The sequence below is a fragment of the Eptatretus burgeri genome, chromosome 10 (assembly GCF_056783735.1).
Source record: "Eptatretus burgeri isolate ZD-2024b chromosome 10, Ebu_testis_v1, whole genome shotgun sequence".
Classification (NCBI taxonomy): domain Eukaryota; kingdom Metazoa; phylum Chordata; class Myxini; order Myxiniformes; family Myxinidae; genus Eptatretus; species Eptatretus burgeri.
Genome location: NC_140970.1, coordinates 16,307,972 through 16,331,112, shown reverse-complemented (window position 1 = coordinate 16,331,112; position 23,141 = coordinate 16,307,972). Strand labels below are relative to the sequence as shown.

The 23,141-nt window shown below is 46.5% G+C and overlaps 1 protein-coding gene across 5 annotated transcripts in view; it reads left to right on the top strand.

Annotated features, from left to right (window-relative positions):
* Positions 1-23,141, top strand: part of LOC147017993 (dual adapter for phosphotyrosine and 3-phosphotyrosine and 3-phosphoinositide-like) — a 63,153-nt gene that overhangs the window by 33,748 nt on the left and 6,264 nt on the right. For all 5 annotated transcript variants that reach the window (XR_015062213.1, XM_085897147.1, XM_085897146.1 and 2 more), the window contains 2 exons: positions 7,134-7,243; positions 12,963-13,050. Coding sequence is in view for 4 of the 5 variants with exons in the window: in XM_085897147.1 (XP_085753273.1) it covers positions 7,134-7,243; positions 12,963-13,050 (198 nt within the window). In the remaining variant the exon portion in view is untranslated. Of the gene's footprint in view, positions 1-7,133; positions 7,244-12,962; positions 13,051-23,141 lie in introns of those variants that run through there.

The following is a 23,141-nucleotide window of genomic DNA, read 5'->3' as shown; positions in this document are numbered from 1 at the left end:
CCTCCCCCTCTTCCCCCTCCCCCCCCAACATTATTGAACCTTCCCATTATTATTTGTCAGTAAATGGCATTTCCTCTTAGTTCACAGCCAATTGGGGCAGGCCACGAGTGCTATGGAGGGGTCAGCATGAGGACACAAGAAGTGCCAGAGACATTCCCATATATGGACATGTGGTGGACTTGAGGCTATTGGACTGTCTGTTGTGTGGAATTTTCCCAGCTTGCCAGCCAATCAGTGCAACCTATAAATCATCATCTGTTGGGCACATCAACCAATGGCCATGTGCCATAGACAGTTTGAACAATCCTGGGGGACGGAATATAAGCATGCACAACAATGCTTCATGGGTGGTTCCTGCTACTTCTGGGTTTCTGCCTGCTCTTCAGTGATTTGTGGTGTTTCTCCTTCCTGGGTTCACTCTTCTTTTGTTCTGGGCGCTTGATTGCGGAGCTGGTGTACAGAGATTGTGGCTGATACCAGCACCCATAGTGGAGCAATGTCAAGACCCGAGCTGGTCTGCTCAACCTGAATGAAGAACGACACCACTTGTAGGGGTATTGCATGTGGAGCAGGTTTTCTTTCTCTCTCTCTATCCTGTATTTCCCCAAATTAAAGAGATAAGGCATACTTGTTAAGCCAGCATGGTTCCGAGGTGCCTTGGGGTTATTTTCGCCCCTGTCTGTCTGCTTGTGTGCAGGATGAAATAAAAAGTTGTGAACGATTCCGATGAAATTTGGTGGGCAGGTCGGATGTGTGACAAGGATGAATAGATTATATTTTGATGAACATCCGAATACGATAATTTTTTTAATTTTACAAGTCATTCTTCACCATTAAGAGATGGGGGAAAAAAACGATATATAGCATGATGTTTCAAAAACTTGTGGACGGATTTGGACGGAACGTGTTGGATGAAGTGGATATGTGACAAAATATGTGGATATTCATTGAAGAGCTCAGCCTTGAAATTTGCAAGATGCTTTATCACGAGCCTAAGGATGTAAACATTTGTTACGAGCCTTACAGAATGATCGAAAGTTGTCCTCAGTCAGCTTAGCCTTCTATGTTGAGAAAGCAAGTTGCTTGACCACAATTGTCTCACCACATGATTATGTGTACTCGAACAAAAAGGATGTCGAGGATATTCACAGGCAGGATTAATTGTATTGGAGAGAGCGGGAGGGAGAAATATAATGAGATATAGAGATTGAGGGAGTTTCTGAAAGAACTCCCAGGTTTCTGAAAGTACTTTGAAAGTACGTAAGCTTGTGGTGAGGCTGTTGTCCTGAAACAACTTGCCTTTGCCTAATGGAAAGCAAACCCAATTGAGGGTAATCTCAGTTCCTTCCATAAAGCTTGGAAAAAGTGTATGTCTACCCTCAGGAGAGCCAGAAAACAACATCTTTCTAATCTCAAGTCTGAACTCTCAAACCTCTATCCCTCCTCCTGGTGGCGTCTAATCAAATCTGTTTCTGGTGTATGTTCCCCTTCCATCCCCTCCCTTACCTCAAATGGCCACACTGCTGATACCGCACGTGAAAAGGCTGAATGCCTGAACTCTGTATTTTCATCTAAATCTTGTATCCGTAATCTATCACTTTCTGTACCAACCTTAAGGTGCTGTCACACCTTGACGATTTAGCCAGCATATGCCGACTTATGAAAAATTTGTCTAAAACGCTGGCACACGTCGAATACGTTATGGGTAAGTTTTGTATATGTTAAGAGCACGCTGAAAAACACTTCCATATGTCGTAGTATGCTGGCTTTCATTGTTGCACTTTGCAGTTGTCCTCAAATTTTAGCATGCTTCAAATTTTACGACGTATGCCGGTGTATGGCTCACACGTTCCGCTACGCTGGCCCTAAGTTTTGGCATGTTATGCGATCGTTGACACACGTCGACACACGTTACTTGTAAGTTACTCATAAGTCGAAACACGTCGAGGTATATGTTTAGCGTACCCGGAACTTATTTCTAACCTATGAGTAACGTGCTTTGAACCTATGTGTAACGTACCTCCAACACATTATTGACGTATGTAGACGTATTTTATTGACGTCTTCCGGACGACCACAGAACTTACTGAACGTGCTTCTAATTTACAGCTACCGTATAATGGCGTATTGGTAGCGTTTAAAAAAAAAAAACAATAACTTCTGATATTTCGTCACGTGCCGTTACGTCACGTCCGATTGCCTCTTCAGTTTGCTCATTTCCTATTCTTAGTTCCTTCTCTGTGAATACTTTCTGTTTGAGGATATTGTCACCTCGACGTCGAAACTTAAAAGCAAATGTCCGAATATATTTTAAAATTCGTGATAGACTAAAAATAAAAATAAAAAAACAACAACAACAACAACTTCAGATATTTCGTCACGTGCCTTCACGGAGCCAAGGAGAAAAAAACAAAATGTGCCTTGAAGGAGAAAATAAGTTTCGGGAATGCTAAACATTACCTCGACGTGTTTCGACTTATGAGTAACTTACAAGGAACTTGTGTCGACGTGTGTCAACGATCGCATAACGTGCCGACAACTTATTCCCAGCGTAGTGGAACGTGTGAGCCATACGGCGAGTTCGTCGTAAAATTTTCAGCATGCTTGAAATTTCACGACGTACGAGACGTACCACGAAATATGACAGCGTACTTCATCGTTTTTCAGCGTGCTCTTAACGTATACACAATTTACCCATAACGCATTCGACGTGTGCCAGCTTGGTTCGGCAAATTTTTCATTGGTCAGCATACGCTGGCTAAATAGTCAAGGTGTGACTGGGTGGTTGACACTTTCAATTCTCAGGCAGTTATGATTTAAATCGGTGTGCGGCAGGTTTTTAACAGGCTACGCCACGAGTCCGTCGGCGATACGTACAGCGCTTTATGCCAAAGTTAAACTATCGTTGGGCATAGGTTGTGAACGCCGACAACAGGCTACGCATTCGTTGGTATAAGTTTTCTATAAGACAACGAAACGTTCTGTGCCCGTGACTAATATGTTATGCATACGACCAACACGTTATGAATACGACCAAAACTTTAAAAAAAACATCAAAATTTCAGCGTACGCCAACGTTTTACATACATTTTTATATGTTGCCATTGCTGGCTAAATCGTCAAGGTGTGACAGCGCCTTTACCCAGTCACACCCATTTGTCCCTGGATTCTGTGTCCTTTTCTTCCAACAAAGTAGGGAGCTTGCTGTTAAACGTCGACTCAGATTCTGCAACCGGTCCAGACGGCATCAGCCCACGTGGCCTAAAAACCTGCTCTGCTGCTCTGACTCACCCTCTCTCAGTTCTATTCACCCTTTCATTTGCTCAAGGTCATCTGCCATCTGCTTGGAAATCAGCAAACATTACCGCTCTGCATAAAAAGGTGCAAAAACACATCCGTGCAACTCCAGACCAATGAGCCTTCTCCCAATCATCAGCAAGGTTATGGAATCCATCATCGCTTCAGACATTAAATCCTTCCTCTTCTCCAATGGCTTGATTTCCGATCATCAATTTGGTTTCAGACCAGGTCACTCTACCGTGGATATGTTACTCCTGCTCTCCAAACAATTGATGGAGGTCCTCAATGCCAGACATGAAATCAGAGCCTTATCGCTGGACATATCGCGTGCTTCTGACATGGTCTGGCACCCTGCCCTGCTCACCAAACTCTCTTCCCATGGTATTCAAGGCCATCTCCACTCATGGCTCACAGACTTCCTCTCCTGTCACAGTCAACGTGTGGCCCTAAATGGCGTTCTTTCATCCCCTCTTCCTGTCCAGGCTGGAGTTCCTCAAGGCAGCGTTCTGGGCCCTGTTCTTTTTGTGGTTTTCATCAATGATCTCTCTGACTCTCTGGAAAATCCTCATTTAATGTTTTCTGATGACTCCACCCTCTGCCGTGTCATCTGTTATCCCTCAGACCGGCAAGCAGCAGCTTCTTCGCTCTCTGCAGATCTGGATAACATCACAAACTGGTCCAACATGTGGAACATGTCTTTCAATCCTGACAAATCTCACACTCTCACTGTCTCTCCGAATGGACCATTTGGAACCCCCCCCCCCTCCCAACTACGTTCTCAACAATCCTCTGGAAGAAGTCCTTTCATTCAAGCTTCTGGGTCTCACTATCTGCCATGATCTTTCCTGGGAAAGCCACATTTCCAAGCTGGCCTCCAAAGCCAGTCGCTGACTGGGCATCCTCCATTATGTAAAGTCCTTCCTCAGCTCACCTAAGCTCCTGACCACATACAAAGCTTTCGTCCACAGCCTGATGGAGTACTGCTCTCCCCTCTGGGCTGGTGCTCCTGCCTCTCACCTTTCTCGGCTTTACGCTGTGGAAACCAAGGCATTTCGGATCATTGGCATCTCCCGTGGTGAGGCTGATTCTTTGGGTCTCTCACTCTCTCACTGCAGGCACATTGGTGGTCTTTCTTTCATCTCCCATCTCGCCCCCCCTCCCCCACTCTGTCTGCAATATGCCCCCCCACCACCATATTTCTGCAGGTCGCTCAAGGTCCGCCAGCAACCCCCTTCTGCTAAAACTACCAAAATCAAGAATCACTGCTCACCTTCACTCTTTCATTCCTCTTTTTCCCCACCTTTGGAATAAACTCCCACACTCTCTTCAATCTCATTCTTCCCTCCAGGTCTTCAAAAAAGCTGTTCACCATCACCTCTTATCTTCCCCCATCTAAAACCATGATCTTTTCTACCCCAGTTAATCCACCCCAAACCCACCTCCTTCAAATTCCATGCCTTCCTTCCTGCCCTGCCCCACCCGCCCCCACCCCTCTCCCTTCCACAGATCTGCTAATGTCTCTGTTCCCAACTGTTTTGTCCTTCCCTCTCCTGCCCCCCTTGTTGTGTGCGACGTGTTAACTCTCATACGAGCCTCGACATTCTCTTCATATAAAAAAGAAAAAAAAGGTGGAATCAATATCAGATGCTGTGGAGATGGCAGCCAAATCCTTTTGTAAAGGCCCTGTCACACCTTGACGTTTTAGCCAGCGTATGGCAAGGTATCAAAATGTATGTAAAACGCTGGCGTACGCTGAACTATTGATGTTTTTTTAAGTTTTGGGCGTATAATAACGTGTTGGACCTAAGCATAACGTATTAGTAACGTACACAGAACGTTTCAATCACATATAGATAACTTATAACAACGAATGATGAGCGTGTTGTCAGCGTTCACAACCTATGCCCAACGATAGCCTAACTTATGCATAGCGCGGCAGCGTATTGCCGACGATCACGTGGCGTCGGGTATTCATAGGCTGCGGCTCGACGATTCAAATCATAACTGCACTGGACATCGAAGTGTGAAGCCGCTGTCACACCTTGACGTTTTAGCCAGCGTATGCCGACGTATGAAAAAATTGCCGAACCAAGCTGACCCACGTCAAATACGTTATGGGTAAGTTTTGTATACGTTAAGAGCACGCTGGCAAACGTCGTAGTACGCCGAGTACGTCGACAAATTTTCAGCATGTTGAAAATTTCTCAACGTACTCGGCGTATGACACATGTTCCGCCTATGCCAGCATAAGTTGTAGGCACGCTACGCAATCGTTGACACACGTCGACATACGTTACTTGTAAGTTACTCATAAGTCGAAACACGTCGAGGTAATGTTTAGCATACTCGAAACTTAATTTTTAACCTATGAGTAACGTGCTTTGAACCTATGAGTAACGTGCTTTGAACCTATGTGTAACGTATCTCAAACGCTGATTGACGTACGCAGACGTATTTGATTGACGTCTTCCGGACGACCACAGAACTTACTGAACGTGTTTCTAACTTACATCTACCGTATAATGGCGTATTGGCAGCGTTTTGGGGAATTCGTATATACAAATGGGCCTCACAGGAGGAACCCATCAGTGTTCCAGACTCCATGTTTTTTTTTTTTTTTTGGGGGGGGGGGGGTCGCGGCTACACAAGGTTGAGAACCACTGCGCTAGATATTACCTCAACGTGTTTCGACTTATGAATAACTTACAAGTAATGTGTGGTCGACGTGTGTCAACGATCGCGTAACGTGCCTACAACACGTTACTCATAGGTGAGAAATAAGTTTCGGGTATGCTAACCATTACCTCGACGTGCTTCGACTTATGAGTAACTTCCAAGTAACGTGTGTCGACGTGTGTCAACGATCGCGTAACGTGCCGACAACTTATGCCAGCGTATGCGGAACATGTGAGTCATACGCTGGCATACGTCGGAAAATTTCAAGCATGGAAAATTTGTCTAACAGCTCAGCGACGATGTATGCCGGCGTTCTATGACATATGCCAGCGTGCTCTTAACGTATACAAACTTACCCATAACGTATTCGACGTGTGCCAGCGTTTTAGCCAAATTTTTCATACGTCAGGCATACGCTGGCTAAATCGTCAAGGTGTGACAGGACCTTTCGGAGGAAGGATTACAGTTCCCATCAGTTGACTTGTGTAAACAGTCAAACCCTGCAGCATTGAGGTAGTTCTGTTACCTGAGCCAGAGAGACATGGACTTTGACAAGAACATGATCAGAGAATCCAAAATGGACAGAGGAGAAACAGGGGAGGTTGGATGGAAAGTTGGTAATTACCAGGTCCAGGTAATGACATTCGATAACTAATCGGAAGAATACCCTTGGTTGTCGAGATCCAGGTTAGAAAATGACAGTTATCGAGATCAATGGAATTTTATATTTGTTCATCTTCCTTGTAGAATGATTTTAAAGGAAATGTATTAAAATTGAAAGTTTAAATATGTTACCTTTGTAAATGAGTGATTGCAATTATTTGATTTTTTTTTTTGCTTCGACAAGCAGGGTATTTTTCAACTGTGCCTCATTGGTCTTTCAACTGCCATACCAAAGAACCTGCCAAATACTTTCAGTTTTGATGTTCATCTTATTGTTTATTGGAATCGTAAACGTTTAATCAAAAACAATGAATGAAGAAAAATGAAACTATAATTGCAGGAACGTTGTTGACGTGGTCAGAAAATTGCTCAACAACCTCCCTGTAAATATTTGATCAATCTGGTTAATTGTTCAGGTAAATAATGTTGGAACTCAACAGGCTTATTTAGCTACCAAAGAACAGACCGAATGTTCTTCCTTTGTCCCCTTACAGGAAACAAAGGCAAGAAAATGCTTGGATCTGAAGACATGCATTGGTGTGATTTGGGATCCGTCACAATTTGCCAAAAGCCCAAGAGGGTTCAACGGAGGAAGAATCTTTTGGTATTTTCATTTGATACAAAATACAATGTTCAGTCTTGACCTGTAAGAGCAAGCACAACTATCCTGATGATTTCTTTTCCCGTGTTTGCTGAAAAACTTTTGCTTATCAGTAATGTCTTTGCGAAGGACGGAACGATAGCGGCAACATTTTCAGTGACACCAGTTTTGATTGCCTTAATATTTTTTGTGCAGTACTATTTTAACATGCTCAATTAATGACAAACCTCAATGTTAAGATGATTGTTATTCAATAGATGAGGGGTGTTCCAAATTTTTCAAAGAATTAATACTTGCTGTCATCCAAGACACAGCAACTTTGTTATTTTTCAAAGTTGTGTATCCATCAATGCTCTTTGACCATTTGTCCTTCAAATGGATTACACCAGTGAAATCGAAGTTTTCAGATTGTACCTTCTGCCAAGTCTTCTGCATTAGTTAATTCCTCATCATCGGTGAATTGGTGGCCAGGCAGATGTGACTTTAAATGTCGACACATAATAGTCACTGTGGGCAGGGGGTGTGGGTAGATGCAGCTGCTTAAAGCTATTCAAGAATGGCATCTATGTAGAATGATCCCTGTGCAGAGGCGAACTGCTGTGAAGAAAGAGCACGTCTCTCAGCATTTGTCTTTCATTGCCTGCCACAAATAATGCATGAGACTGGCATGCTATTTCCCTGCGATTGTAGGACCTGACGTGTCAGGTCAGGTTAGATCTGTGACCTGCTACAGGTACCATGTAAACCTGTACTAACCTGTTCCATGGTCGGGTTATCGGCGACTAGACCGTCTCGCCCACCAGGTTTTCTGGTGAGGAGGGTGTTTGGATATGGACACCCAGCAGGATTAAAAACAAAACCTGTCAAAGGGTGGAGGAGCTCCTTGTGAGCCAACGGCCATCCATATCTAGTGCCCAACTGTGTCTGCGGACGTCCTCCTGCAGTTGGGTTACTTTTTTATTAGGAGGTTGGTGGCAGGATTTGCACTCCGGCCACCGTAAAACCCTTCATTCCGCAAAACACAAAAACGCAAAAAAAAATCTGAAAACCCACTCCGTGGGAGTACCTCCTGCGCAGCTTCCCTTCGCAGGGCAGCTCACCGGATGAGGGGATTGGGGCAAAGCCTTCGGGACCCCCAATCTTTGATGATAGGAGGGAAACCACAGGGTAACATCCCTGGGTCACATTGCGGGAGAGTGTGTCGGAGTGATGCTGAGGTGTCGACCACCAGACGGCGGTCTCCTTGGGTTAACCTGAGGCGGTCCCTTCGGGTGGGTGCCTGGAATGTCCTATCCCTAAGAGAGGATGATCACCTGTCTGTTATCATCTGAGCTCAAGCGTTTGGACATCGGTATTGCAGCTCTCTCTGAGGTTCGGAGACCAGATTGCGGCGAGATAATGGTGGGTGGTTGCACCTACTATTGGTCTGGTCGCTCTGATGGTTACCATACCCATGGAGTTGCTGTAGCTGTGTCCAATAAGCTGACCCCAATGATAATTGAGGTAACACCGGTCAACAAGCGTATTATGAGATTAAGGATTCGTCACTCCTTAGGTGTCATTTCCCTGGTCTCTGTATATGCTCCGACTGAGGCGAGTGACCTCGCCGTGAAGGATGCATTCTACGCCACACTCGAGTCTGTGGTTGACCAGGCCCCAGACGAGATACACTTCTAGTCTTGGGGGATTTCAATGCATCGACTGGAACTGATAGGGACGGTTATGAGGTGTGTTGGTCCCCATGGGTCAGGAACTATGAACCAGAATAGCACTAAGTTCCTTGACTTTGCAAGAAGTCATGGACTTAGGGTGGTTGGTTCATGGTTTCAGCGCCCACAAGCTCATCGCTGGACTTGGTATTCCAACGCTGGCGGTGCAGCAAAGGAGATTGACCATGTCCTCATTGACGGTCGCTGGAGGATGATCCAGAACTGCAGGGTCTACCGAAGTGCTCAGTTCCTCAATACTGACCACAGGCTTGTTGTAGCAACTCTAAAGCTGCACGTGAAATCCTGGAGAATGGTACCATCCCAGCCTCGACTGGATGTTGGCAAGCTCAGGGATGATAGAGTAGCTGATGAGTTTGCGAACAGGCTGAGTGGACATTTGGGGGGTCTGGGTGCTTTGGGGGGTCCTGAAGAGTTGTGGAGTGCCTTCAAGACCACCATCCTTGATGTTGCCGGTGGATGTCTTTGAACTCACCGCAGGGCAAAGAAGAATTTTGTCTCTCAAGGGACACTGGATTCCATTGACCAGAGTTGCAGGGCCAGGCTGAATGGCAGAGCTGAGCTGTTCAGGGAGCTGAGACGTAAAACTGTACGTGCACTGAGGGTGGACAAGGAAGCCTGTGTGCGAGGAATCTGTGAGGGGGTAGAGCATCACCTGTGGACAGGTGATTCTCGTCCCGCTTACAGGGGAATTCACGCATTGCGTTCATCCAAGCCCATCCCTCGGAGCACTGCAGTTCGAGCAGAGAGTGGTAGGCTCTTGACAGAGGAGTCTGAAGTGAAGGCCCGCTGGGCTGGTTATTTTGAGCGGTTGTACCAGGCTGATCCCCCAGCTGTCGAGTTGGGCGTCAAGGGTGTTACAATCCCTGTTGCTGACCCTCGAATCAACTGTGGTCCACCTTCACTTGTGGAAACACGGGCTGCGGTGAACCGATTGAAACGGGGCAAAGCTCCAGGGATCTGTGGCATCCATGCTGAACTTCTCAAGGCTGGTGGAAATGCTGCACTCGTGTCGTTGCATGCAGTTTTGTGCTCTGCCTGGAACACAGGCATCATCCCAACTGATTGGAAGAGGGGCCTTGTTATTCCTCTCTGGAAAGGGAAGGGTGATCGCCAAGACTGCAACAACGACCGAGGGGTGACGCTGCTCTCAGTGCCGGGCAAGGTCTTTGCTCGGATAATTATTGATAGGGTTCGCCACCATCTGCTTGAGCACCAGCATCCAGAGCAGTCAGGCTTTACACCAAAGAGGTCAACGATTGACCGTATCCTTGCTCTTCGTGTCCTCACATAACGCAGATGAGAGTTTCCGCAGGGGCTGCTTGCTGCCTATGGTGATCTCTGTAAAGCGTTCGATTCAGTGAATCGGGATGTCCTCTGGAGAATTCTTGGTCTTCGTGGGGTGCCACCAAAACTGATCGATCTGATGTCTGAACTCTACTCTGGTACTGAGAGTGCTGTGAAGTGTGGTGGTACCATCTCTGACTTATTTCCAGTTGTTACTGGAGTTCGTCAGGGGTATGTACTGGCCCCCACACTTTTCAGCACTTGTATGGACTGGATTTTAGGGAGGATGTCTGAGGAGAGATCAAGCTGCGGTGCATCATTTGGGAATGTCAAGATCTCGGACCTTGATTTTGCAGATGATGCAGTCATCTTTGCGGAGACTTTAGATATCCTTTTGGGGGCCCTCGAGGTGCTGAATGAGGAGTCTGAGCCGCTGGGATTACGGGTTTCTTGGGTCAAAACTAAGATCCAGGCTTTCGGTGACATCTTGGATGCTGCTGTCCTGTCTGTTTGTGGTGAGGATGTTGAGGTCGTGGAGAGATTCACTTACCTTGGCAGTGATATTCATGTCTCTGCTGGCTGTGAGTCAGTGGTCAATAGACGTCTGGGTCGGGCCTGGGGAGTCATGGATTCACTGGATCATGGGGTGTGGCGCTGCCGGTACCTGTGCGGGAGGACAAAAGTCCGAGTCTTCAGGTCCTTGGTACTTCCAGTCTTGCTTTATGGATGCGAGACTTGGACTCTGACCAAGGATCTGAGACGGAGACTTAATTCCTTTGGTACCAGGTCTCTTCGGAGAATCTTTGGCTATCGCTGGTCGGATTTTGTGTCCAACGAGCGGTTGCTGAGAGAGACTCGGATGAGATTTGTTACCTGCATAGTCCGTGAGCGTCAGTTACGGCTGTATGGACATGTGGCTCATTTTCCTGACGCTGATCCTGCTCACCAGATTCTCTCAGCGAGGGAGTCTCATGAGTGGAGGAGGCTAGTGGGCCGATCACGTGCCTCGTGGTTGCAGCAGGTTGACCATCATCTCAAGGAGATGGGGATGGGCCTGGCATCTGCCTGGGGGATGGCCAGACGGAGGCCCCTGGAGTACCGGCGGAAAGTGGACGCAGCGACGCGCTGTTCTGGCACATGCTCCCATACCTGACCTGACCTGTAGTTTTTTGAGGTGCAGAGTCAATTAGCAGGATACCCTTGGCATCCCAGAAAGTCAAGAACAGCTCAGCGGTTGGTGCAAAGTTTCTTGGGTGGTGGTGATCCCTTGTGATTCCAATATGAATACCACAATTTTAATATCCGAGTGGTGAAGCCATGTTTTGTCGCCTATTACCAAACGACTGATAAGATTGGCTGCATCTGCGTTGAACAGTTGGAGAAGGTTGTAACTTGAAGCGACTCATCTCTTGATCATAAGTTTTTAGGTTTCAGGGGACGACAGCTCGAATAACACGTGAAAACTCTCGTCCAAAGCTGTGACTAAATTAGTTGCAAATCCTAGTGTATTTTATTTAATTTAATTTTTTGTGTGTACATTGTCGAGGCTTGTATGAGAGCTAAATTTTAATAAGGGAATTCTATTTGGGTATGTATGTGTGAAAATCACAGAAAAATATAACCCTAGAACCATCTCCACTCAATTTTGCATATGTGCTGGCATACCTAAGGTTGGGTCAAGGCCGTCGCCCCCCTCCCCATCCACCTTGTGGAGAATGACTTATGATTTTCACCTGTAAACGTGGCACAGTGCAAGTGATTCACTGACCCCCACTGGAGGTGGGGGGCAAGGGGGGGAGGGATTACTAGCCACGATACAAAGCATATTTGCCCCAATACCCTCGCCACCCCCCCTCCCCCACTCAACCTCTCAAGGCTGCTCTTGGAGTGAGCAGATGTTTCTATTTCTATAAGGTATGAAGAGTTCAGAAATTATCTTCTCACACATCTTTGCAGAAGATAAACCATAGAAATGTTTTAAATAATCAGCCCAAATTGGAAAAAAGTCACACTCAATCATAAAGAATAAAAAAGTAAGAATCGCTCATATTTAAAAGCAAAAACTGTCCACTGCTGAAGTTGACAAGAAAAACTTGTGCTAAACAGCTTTTCAGAACATACATTGCAATAAATGAAGCCCTGCATTTTAAGTGATAGCTTGTACTCCAAAGTTTACAAGTAAATGTGGGACTTGACACAAGTTAAAGTAAACTTTGGTGACTTGATACTTACCCTCAAAGATTTGAGACTGACTTGAGACTTGGTTCAAGTGACTTATTGACATCTCTGTAGTTCAGTGAGGAATAAAAGCCAGTCTCGATGACTCAAAGGTGATATACTACCTCTGAGCTATCTTGCCAGCCAAATATGATCAATATGACGTGTGGTATTTAATATGTTCAACTGACCTCGGCTATTTTAAGCAAAAATAATCGGTAATCTGGTTGGCAAAAGGAACAGTTGAAGGTTTGAGCTTACCTGCAGGTGAGTTGAATTTGAGTTTTTTGAGCTGCGTATTCAAGTAATGAAATAATACATTGATTCACATTTAAAACCGAGGCTCACATTTAAAAATGAAAGGTGATAAAAGTTGCAATAACATTAAAAATGTACACATTGGTAAGAACTGAAATTGAATCCAAATTTTTACTCATAAACTTTGCTCTTAAAATACATTGGCAATAAACACCCACTTTTACCCCTTCCAGTCTTGTTTTTAAGGAGAGGACATACTACATGTATGGAGATACTGAGTGTGCATCTGAAAAATGGAAGCAAATTCTTGAAAAAGTCGTGGTGAGTTCACAAGAAGGATTTAGAAAAGCCATAAACATTCTCGGTGCTTCTTAATAACCTTTGAAAGTCTGATTTTATTTCTGAGAAGCAAATTATTGCTGTTCTTGAAGAGCAGCACATGACTGTAAGAGACATCCATGTACATGAGATTTACTGTAAATGGGTGTCTTACAAAAGTTAATAAAAACATAAGATAAAATAGTTAGTGTTATCCATTACGAATGATTATAAAATGCTGACGTTTTGGGCTTTAACCTTCATCATAGCAAAATAGGCCGTTTGCTACTCTTCAAGAACAGCAGAAATTGACTGCTCTGAAACTTCATTCAGAGCTTGGTTAATGCACAGATTCAATTTTGGGATGTTTACTGAATGTATCTTCAACCTGACATTTATGAGAAACTACCCAGCATTTCTTTGGAAAATTCAATGAAATTTATATTCAACATTTCCTGCATGACAAATTGGGGAATGTTATACTTATGGTTTCGTATGAGTTACCAACCTTGGGCGTTGCAAAATGTGCTTGATCTGCTTTCCCTTCTTTTAACTTCTTTTAATTAATTTTATTTTTCAATACAACAAATCACTACAACCTCAACATAAGATCTTCACAATACATATTGCTTGATCACTCCTGGGAAAATCCCAAGCAGTGAATAAGAACATATTCAATCGAGGCCTGAACACGGACGTGTTATAATAAACCTGTAAAAAGTAATCTTTTACATAACAGGTGCACATGTAAACGCTATAGTCATTATATTTGTGTTGTTGACAACAAATCACAACAACCTCAACATACGATCTTCACAATATATATTACTCGATTGCTCCTGGGGAGAAAAAAGATGCAGGCAGCGTAGAAGCACAACACCTGATCGAGGCCAAAAGGCCAATGATCTGATTTTGAATTATTTTTATCCAAACATTGCCCTTGACCTTCTTCTGAATGAAAAAGCAGGCCATGCAAAGTTTGGTTGCACTGGTTTCCTGCAGGGTCTGAATGCATAAACAAACAAATTAAATTGCTCGTTGAGAAAGGAATTGCCAGAATAACTTTGTCATATCTCCATGATCTCTGAAAAAACAAAAACCTGGAGTTTGATCTTGCAAGGTCACCAGATTTGCCTTGACGTTGTGACTTCAAATAGTGACAAGCTTTGCATGCGGGAGATCAAACCTCCCTGAAATGAAACCAATAACAACGAATTTACAACACTTGAACATTGTTGCCATGCTAACCGGAAGTGGCTGAACCAAATTTCATCATTTTTGGGATATAATAGGACACTCATACCAATATACCACATGCCAAATTTGAAGTCAATCGGGATCGAAATGACGTTTTTGTCGCAATTTGAAATTTTTGACCCGACCCCCCTGACATTCGACCCCTGACCGCAAAGAAGGGCGTTGGGGTGACACCCCAATGAGACATAAGTTTGGATGCAGAATTGGAAGATGCACATTTTGGATTTGGTTTGAAGTTAATACAACCATTTTAGCGGACGTTATTGCGAAAATAAGAATTTCGGTTTTTCGGTGACCTTGACCTTGACCTTTGACCTAGATTCACCGAAAATGGCAAGTGTCTAAGCTGGACCATGGCCGACGTCTGTACCCAGTTTGGTCATGATTGCTGAAACGGTGTGGCTGCTACAATGTAAACAAACACACAAACAAACAAACAGACAGACAGACAGACAGACAGACAGACACACAGAATGACACACACAACTGACCAACATAATTGCCGAAATCCGAAGGATTCCAGCAATTAACAAACACACTTTCTTCTTGATACTGTACACGAGCAAATACAACCCGTCGCTTCGCTGATGGGGGTATTAAGAAAGGGGGGGGTTTGAGAGAAAGAGAGAGAGGGGAGAGAGACAGAGAGACAGCGAGAGAGAGAGGGAGAGGGGGAGAGAGGGACAGAGAGAGGGAGAGAGGGACAGAGAGAGGGAGAGAGGGACAGAGAGAGGGAGAGAGAGGGAGAGAGAGGGAGAGAGGGAGAGAGGGAGAGAGGGAGAGAGAGGAAAAAAAAAAAAAGATAAGGTGTGGATGTGGGGTTAGTAAAGAGAATGATATTGTTGTGGTTGACCAAATTCGCAAACCACCATTCAGGTCCCTTAGGTGAGATATCTCGGTAAGTATATGTGTAGTTAGGCCCAAACCCGTTGTCTAGAGGGAATAAATGTCATTCATGAGGGCTGCGACTCTTCAGGATAGCCGTTTTTCTTTTACTATCTTTATTTTGGACCAACCGCCATTATTACCACCACCAACCACGTCTCAACAGCCATCACAACAACAACCACCAACCACAACGCCGCTTCACCACAACCGCCACGACCTTTACCGTCACAACTCGCCACCATCGCATCACCGTCATCTCGCGCCACTCGTGGGCACCGATGCTGGACTCGTGTAGGGCGCGCACCGAGCAGCGTGTTCAAAAGCATCGCGGACTTTCCGCAGAAAAACGGATCAAAAACGACTCACGCCCACTTTTGTTCCGTCCAATCGGTGAGCGAGGGGCGGTTTGGTCCCGCCTCCAGGGCGTTGGAGGGCGGTCGCTATATGCAAATTCATGGATCAAAAAGCATTCACGCCCACTTTTCCTCGGGCCAATGGGGAGCGAGGTGAAAGGTCGGAGGCAGAGGGTCAAAGGTGGAAGAGCGAAGCCACGGGGCTTATAAAAACGACTGCGTTCGTCAGACAGTTCAGTTGAGTTGGAAGCGGAGGAAGAGTTCGCAGTTGGAAGGGGAGAAGCAGTTCGTCAGTCGAGGGGCAGTTGGGAGTTCGCGGAGTCGGAGTGAAGAGGATGGAGCTGTGGAGAGGCGGCGGCGGCGAAGGCGGTTGAGGGGGTGCTCGCGTCGGATTCGGGGAACTGCGGAGGGAAAGGCCGGCGGCGCGACCGAGGTCGTGGTGGAGACGCTCGTCGCGGGACCCAAGATTTTGTGAAATCCTCCTTTCCCCGAGCATCAGCAACCCCCTCCTGTTTCCCCCCGCGCTGAGATAGTGCGACAAAAGGGGGCCCCCTTCCCACCCCCTGCCAGCCACTGTCCGCGAGGCCCGCGGAGTTGAGGCACCACCGCCACTTCGCGTCTCATCATCAGACGGGTAGACCCGACACGGTCTCGGCCCCAGGCCCGCCTACCCCCCTCATCCTGGAGGGTGGTTCTCTTTTCTTTTGCTTTGGGAATATGTGTTGTCGGCACCGTCTGTGAAGTAAAATTGTATAAGTGTTGCCGAGTGCCCGGTAGTCGGATAGATCTGCATTGTTACATTTGCTTTTTGTCTTCTTCTTTTACATGTGCTTTTGGTGGAATTGTATATGTGTGCTTTCCGTTCATCGCGAAATAAATGTGCTTATTATTGAACTGTTTTCCCGCTTCGCTTCGTCATTTCTTTCATTGAATCCTCATCTTGCTTCACATAAAGGGTTGGTCGTGGGCTAAGACGCCCGATAATTAATCGAACCGTCGAGGCCGACGAATAACACCGCTCGGTTATCCCGATAGTACGGAACGGGTCGCTTAAGTGGCCCGTGTCCGAAGTCGACCTGCGGCGAGGTGCGATCGCCCGGTCTACCCTCCGTGTGGGTACTTAGGTAGGTCGAATTTGGCGAGCAACCCTATCCCACGCGGGGGCCGATTGGCTCGATCGCGGTGAGACCGAAAGGTCCACCCGTGACTGGTTCCCGGCGTTAGTCCGAGAGGGTCACGACTGGATTGTCCGTCCGGTGGGCGACGTGCCGCGATTCGAGTTACGTGGCCGTTCGCACGCCGGCGGGCGCGAATCCGCGACAATATGTTATGCTTACTGAGCGAACACACACACAAAAACAAACTCATGTCAGAACAGCTGTACACACAATGACACAACAGAGTTTATAATGTAATCCGCTGGCACATCTGCAAGAACTTTGATGTCTCAGTTCCGGAAAATTTGTGGGAACATTAACCAAAAGTAATCACTGAAAACATGGAAGTACCTACCGCTCACGTACGACCTCATGATCATATAATCTATCTATAATTCCAGGAGAGAGATAGAGATAGAGATAGAGACACCGCTGTTTCTCGCCAACCATTGGTCTGATCTAATTGAAACCTGCCAGGTATATTGCTGGGGACCTGTGTATGTGCCTTTTCAAGGTTTGATATTAATCGGACAAGTGGTTCCCAAGTTATGGCCAGTGCCATATATAAAGAGAGTCTGGCCAACTGGCTCGGCAGGCAGGCAGGCGTGATGCTGGCTATGCGGGAGCATACGCGCGGTGCGATATGAACGGGCATTTTCCTTCTTAATGTAACAAAAATTCTTAATGAATTTAATTCTTCTTAATGAACACAAAAAGTAATGGGAGTTTTGACTTCAAATTTTGAGCTTTGCTCGAAAATAAGTCGCTCTACAAGATGGTGTATTCTGGATGGTGATAAACCCACCCAAAAATAACTGAGGTGGCATAATACTGCAAGTCCCATACTGAGGACGGACTAATCTATTTCTTGACTGTACAAGATTTCTTGCCTGAATCCATGGAAACGTGTGTATCGCACGAACCACAGAGGCTAGAAATCGAGCGCAAAATTGACCAGTTCAGCAAAGCCAACCATGGTTCGGAGAGCTCCTCAGGATGAATGAAAAGAAACATGACCCAAAATTACAGAGTACAAGATTCATAAAACGCCAAAACGAAAAAGTACGGTAGACGGCTATAACCCATTCTATCACCCGTTCTGAAGGGGTTAAAAGTCAAAACCATCTTCGGTTCTTCTCCATATGACTTAACCCCTTCAGGACGGGAGGCGGCTATAACCTCCAAGCGGTTATGGCCGCCTCCCGTCCTGAATGGGTTAATACGAACAACTGACACCAAGCTCAGTTCTACTTCATTTTTTTAACACACGCTCTCATTGCTGCGCTCTTGCTGCCGAGTTGACTGGCAGTACCAACTTTTGTCTGGCTGACACGGATCAAATTTTGCGCTTTGGAATAGATGTACAGATGCACAGTGAAAAACTTCCTCAGTAGCTTCGTTTTCAGATTGTGGCAGTCGGGAATATCAACTGAGAAAGCTGACAGATGACGGACAAGTTTTTCAACCAGGTTATGCCCATTCAACTGGTCCTGCACCATCCTGAACTGCTTCTCTCCTCCTCTGAACATCTTGAAAGCCTCGTCACTGCAATGAGTCAAAGCGCCTTCGTTGTACCCCTTCAGTCTTATTATCGCCTCACGACTGCCCTGCGAAAGAGACTTTCGGTGGTCTTCCGTGGCTTCCAGGCAAGTGGTGCAATGTGTCCAGGATTTGGAGACGGAGGGAATACAGTAGCCAGCCAGGTAATACAAGCTGCTCTCTTGGGCTTTGCTTGGAGGATCAGGAGGCAGCTCTCCAATCAAATAGCTGAATGTGTCCTCGTCACATTCGTCTGGTGTCGCCGGTTTCTCTTTCGGAGTGTCGAGGAAATCCGCTAAAAATGACCGGTCATCCTCAAGATAATTACCGGACGCGGGACACTTCAGAAATTGCGCCACCATTATGAGCTTCAGAGCCTGTCGGAATTCCAGCGCGCTTGGGACAGGATTCTTGAATCGGACGCTCTCAAACAGGTTCTCGAGGCAATCCTGCATGAGTCTGGATGTGAGCACAAAGTGGTGTAGCCTGGCCAGCAGTTCTCTCTGAATGTCGAGCACGGGCGAGGCCGATAATATGACGCCGGATTGCCACGGCTTGCACGATTTGCCACATTCTATCCCTCCGAATACCACCAGCGTCTCTTCAAGGTGCCGGATCGCCCTCTCGTAAGCACACGTATTCGCTTTACTGGACAGGGTGACGGTTGGACATCAGGTCGAACCAGGTGTTCATAAAGTCCAAAAGCCAGGCAGTCGTTAGCAGCGCGTTGTCAAAACCTTCGTTTTCCACCAGGTAGTGCAGCCCAGCACTGACCGACTTACTGAAAAAATTCAATGCCTTTCCCATTTTCATTTTTTCTTAATGGGCGGTGTTCGACACCATTTCCATTCCGAGATTGGGCATCAGTTTCAGGTTGTCATTGACCTGAAATGTCACCAGTTCCTTGATTACCCCCAGGCTGACGACATTTGAAGGCAGATCATGCCTGGAGACGATATCAGCACCGAGCTTGAATTCGTTCCCATTCACCAGACCCGCCTTGACATTCTTGATCAGGTGCGGTACGTCGTACATGAAGTGTAGGAACCTGCCGTCAGCGCATGGGTGGGGAATTCGATTGACTCTCACTGTGTGCTTCGAACTAACCAGTCCGAAGTTCTTGAACATTGCTCGATGGGCACTACCCATGTCACATGTGACTAAGTTGATGTGGAGCCCAATGACATGAGCCCGCTGTACGATTGTGGCTGGAAATAGGCTCCGTTCACTGAATTGCCCGTAAAATGATAGGCAATTGTTTGCTTCCATCTGGAGGTGATGCCAGTCAGCATGAATACGAGGGCATGAGTTGCAGCGCCACCATGTCCTGGCAAAGTTACATTTCCACGCAAACTACTGGATGATCTGTCGAACTGCAATCCCACTTCAATTGCCATTTCATCCAGCGTTAGGTAGCACTCACGCTCCGGTTCCTTCATGGTAGCAACCTTCAGCTGGAGGAAGTCGAACACTTTATAAAGAATACCAGGTTCCATCGCAATAACCTCCATCTTCCGTCGTAACGAAGAAGCGATGGCAGCGGCTGGTGTTGCGACAACAGGACTTCGTAGTCGGTACTGCCACATGCAAAGCAGAGTTGCAGAGCCTTATTGTAGGTTTCTGCTGACCGCTGAGTACCCCTTGTGCTGAGACGAGACAGCTTGTTGATCTGATTGAGGTTGAAAACTTTCTGGACATTCGCCTTTATATTAGAGTGACGAGCTCCCTGGCTTGTTTGCGTTTGTCCCACTGTGCCTCATGTAACCACCACTTGAGAGAGACCACCTTCGCCTCCACTGCTGCGATCTTGGTGTCGTAGTCAGGGCCTGGTCGGTTTCAGCCGGCGTTACAGGGACATCGGAGGCAAGGTCAACGAGTTGGACATCTTGGTTGTCGTCGTCATTCACAGGCATGTCTTGTTTTGCGTACGTGTGATCTGGGACTGGCTCCTTCTGTGATGTCGTCTCGTCATGGGGTCGTTTCCTCGGCTTCCTTTTCGTGACAGGCACAATACGTGGAAAGACAGTCGGGACGGCATTGTGCTTGAGTGGTCTTAAACCATCAACCCTCCTGTTTTCATACTGACTGTCGTCGAAATGCTTCTGAAAAAACAAAAAAAAACGGAAAATTGAAGTACGTGTTGACAGTCAGTTCAAAGTCAATGAAAGTTTCCAAATATGATTTGCAGTCGAGAACCCCGGGACGGGAAATTCCTGAGATTCCCGGTCAAAATGTGGGAACGATTTCCAGAGAAACGTACGCCGGGAATCCCGGGGAAATATACATCAGATAAAGATAAGAAAAGAAAAACAGTGAGCAGCCGCAGTCATCCAGCGACGTTGTCAGTGCATTTTGTTGTTGTCCAGTTACGTTGTCGGTGCATTTTGTTGTTGTCCAGTTACGTTGTCGGTGCATTTTGTTGTTGTCCAGTTACGTTGTCGGTGCATTTTGTTGTTGTCCAGTTACGTTGTCAGTGCATTTTGTTCCACTTGACGACCGTCGTCAGTTGAAGGGATTGAATTTTCCGGGGAAACTGCAAACACTATTTCCGAAGCTAATATGGAGAAAACCAATGCAAGAAAGTTACTTACGGCGAGTGGCGTGTGTCGGATCAGATATATTGCAAATCTGGTGTTGACGACTTACGCATTAGTGAAATTTCGGCATCGGATTACGTCTCGTTATTTCGGATTCCGAGCTGTTTCAGCGCTCCGATCTGATCCGATCCAACAGGCATTCATTCAATGTGACTTTAACCGAGATACTCCGATCCAACGTCGGATGGGAACTGCAAACCGCTGCTACTTACCGAACACAGGTAGGCATTGTCGTGTGGAGTCCAGTTCTCCCTTTTCACATTTATGGCCCAACGGCGACGTCTTTCCGGGTCCCTGGTGAAGCGGTGCATTTTCACGCCTTGCCCGGGACGCACAGAACACCCCACTGCCACACAGCACAACATTGTGTCATCAAAAAAGTCAAAATCTGATGAGAAAACGTGAAAAGACGGCGAAAACAATTCTAATTTCGCTCCAAAATTCACTCGCGTTGAGTTGGGCTGCAACATGGTGCCAGCAACGCACGTGACCGGGTATTGACCAATCAGAGCGCAGCATGATCGAGACAATAGTTGGCCAGACTCTCTTCATATACGGCACTGGTTATGGCCATTTATTTACCAAACCAATGACAGGACACGTTGCTGCGTTGGCGTGGCCGATGGGGAAAGGGCGCCTTAGTTACCAATGACAGGACACGTTGATTGGCGTTTTGCACCCACAGTATCTATCTTCTATCTATCTATAATTCCAGCAATCTCTGTTTGTTTGCCTTTCAAAAGGTTTGAAATTAATCGGACAAGGGGTTCCCAAGTTGTGGCCAAGTTAGAGCGCGTTCCCCATTACGGGTTAGAACGTACAGACTTCCGGATAGTGATGACTTACTGTATTCTAATAATTTCTCGATTTATTATGCGCATTTATAGATAAACACAATGGCCCAATCCAGTCGTCGTTTATGAGAGCGAAGGAACGGCCTGTGTGTTTGTTTGAAAGTTTTTTTGTTTTGTTTTTTGCACGTATGGCCATGCACGTACGGCCACGCGAGAGCGAAGGAACGGCCTGTGTGGTTGTTGTTTCTGGCATGCAGTTTGAAAGTTTGTTTTTTTCCACGTACGGCCACGCAAGTATGGGCACGCACTGGTATATATAAACTGCACGAAACCACGGGGACCTGAACAAAATCAAGGGGGCCTGTACGAAACCACAGGGACCTGTTCCATTCAAGCACTATTGAAACAGGAACACCACACACACCCTGATCTTACAAACTGCTCTGCTCCTCCTGCTGCTGCTCACACTCAAGCACTCCAATGTAACGCCTGGCTTGGCAAACAATTACCAATTGCCGTCGATGCAACTATGCACCCAGAAACGCCCATGCAATATTCGAATTGGAAAAATCAACACTTTTTGGGGTGAGTTGGAACTGCTGACACTTTCATATCTGGAGCTAACATCTTGTAATTCTTGTTAGTTTAAGAGATTGTCAGGTCAGGTCAGGTCAGACTAGATCTGTGACTTGCTACAGGTACCATGTAAACCTGTACTAACCTGTTCCATGGTCGGTGACTAAACCGTCTCCCCCACCAAGTTTCTTGGTGAGGAGGGTGTTTGGATATGGACACCCAGCAGGATGAAGAACAAAACCTGTCAAAGGGCGGAGGAGCTGCTTGTGAGTGTCTGGCCATCCATATCTCGTGCCTGACTGTGTCTGCGGACGTCCTCCTGCAGTTTGGTTACTTCTTATTTGGAGGATGGTGGCAGGATTTGCACTCCGGCCCCGTAAAGCCCTTCATTCAACAAAACATTCCAGAAGCATAAAAAAATCTGAAAAACCACTCCATGGGAGTACCTCCTGTGCAGCTTTCCTTTGCAGGGCGGCTCACCAGATGATGGGATTGGGGCAAAGCGTTTGGGACCCCCAATCTTTGATGACAGGAGGGAAACCACAGGGTAACATTCCTGGGTCAGATTGTGGGAGAGTGTTTCGGGGTGGTGCTGTGGTGTCGTCCACCAGACGGTGGTCTGTTTGGGTTAACCTGAGCATCCTCGGGTGGGTGCCTGGAATGTCATATCCCTAAGAGAGGATGATCACCTGTTTCTGTTATCACCTGAGCTCAAGTGTTTGGACATCAGTATTACAGCACTCTCTGAGGTTCGGAGATCGGATTGCGGCGAGATCATGGCGGGTAGTTACACCTCCTATTGGTCTGGTCGCTTTGATGGTTTCCCTTCCCAAGGAGTTGCTGCAGCTGTGTCCAATAAGCTGACTCCAATGATAATTGAGGTAAGACCGGTCAACGAGCGTATTATGAGACCAAGGATTCGTCACTCCTTGG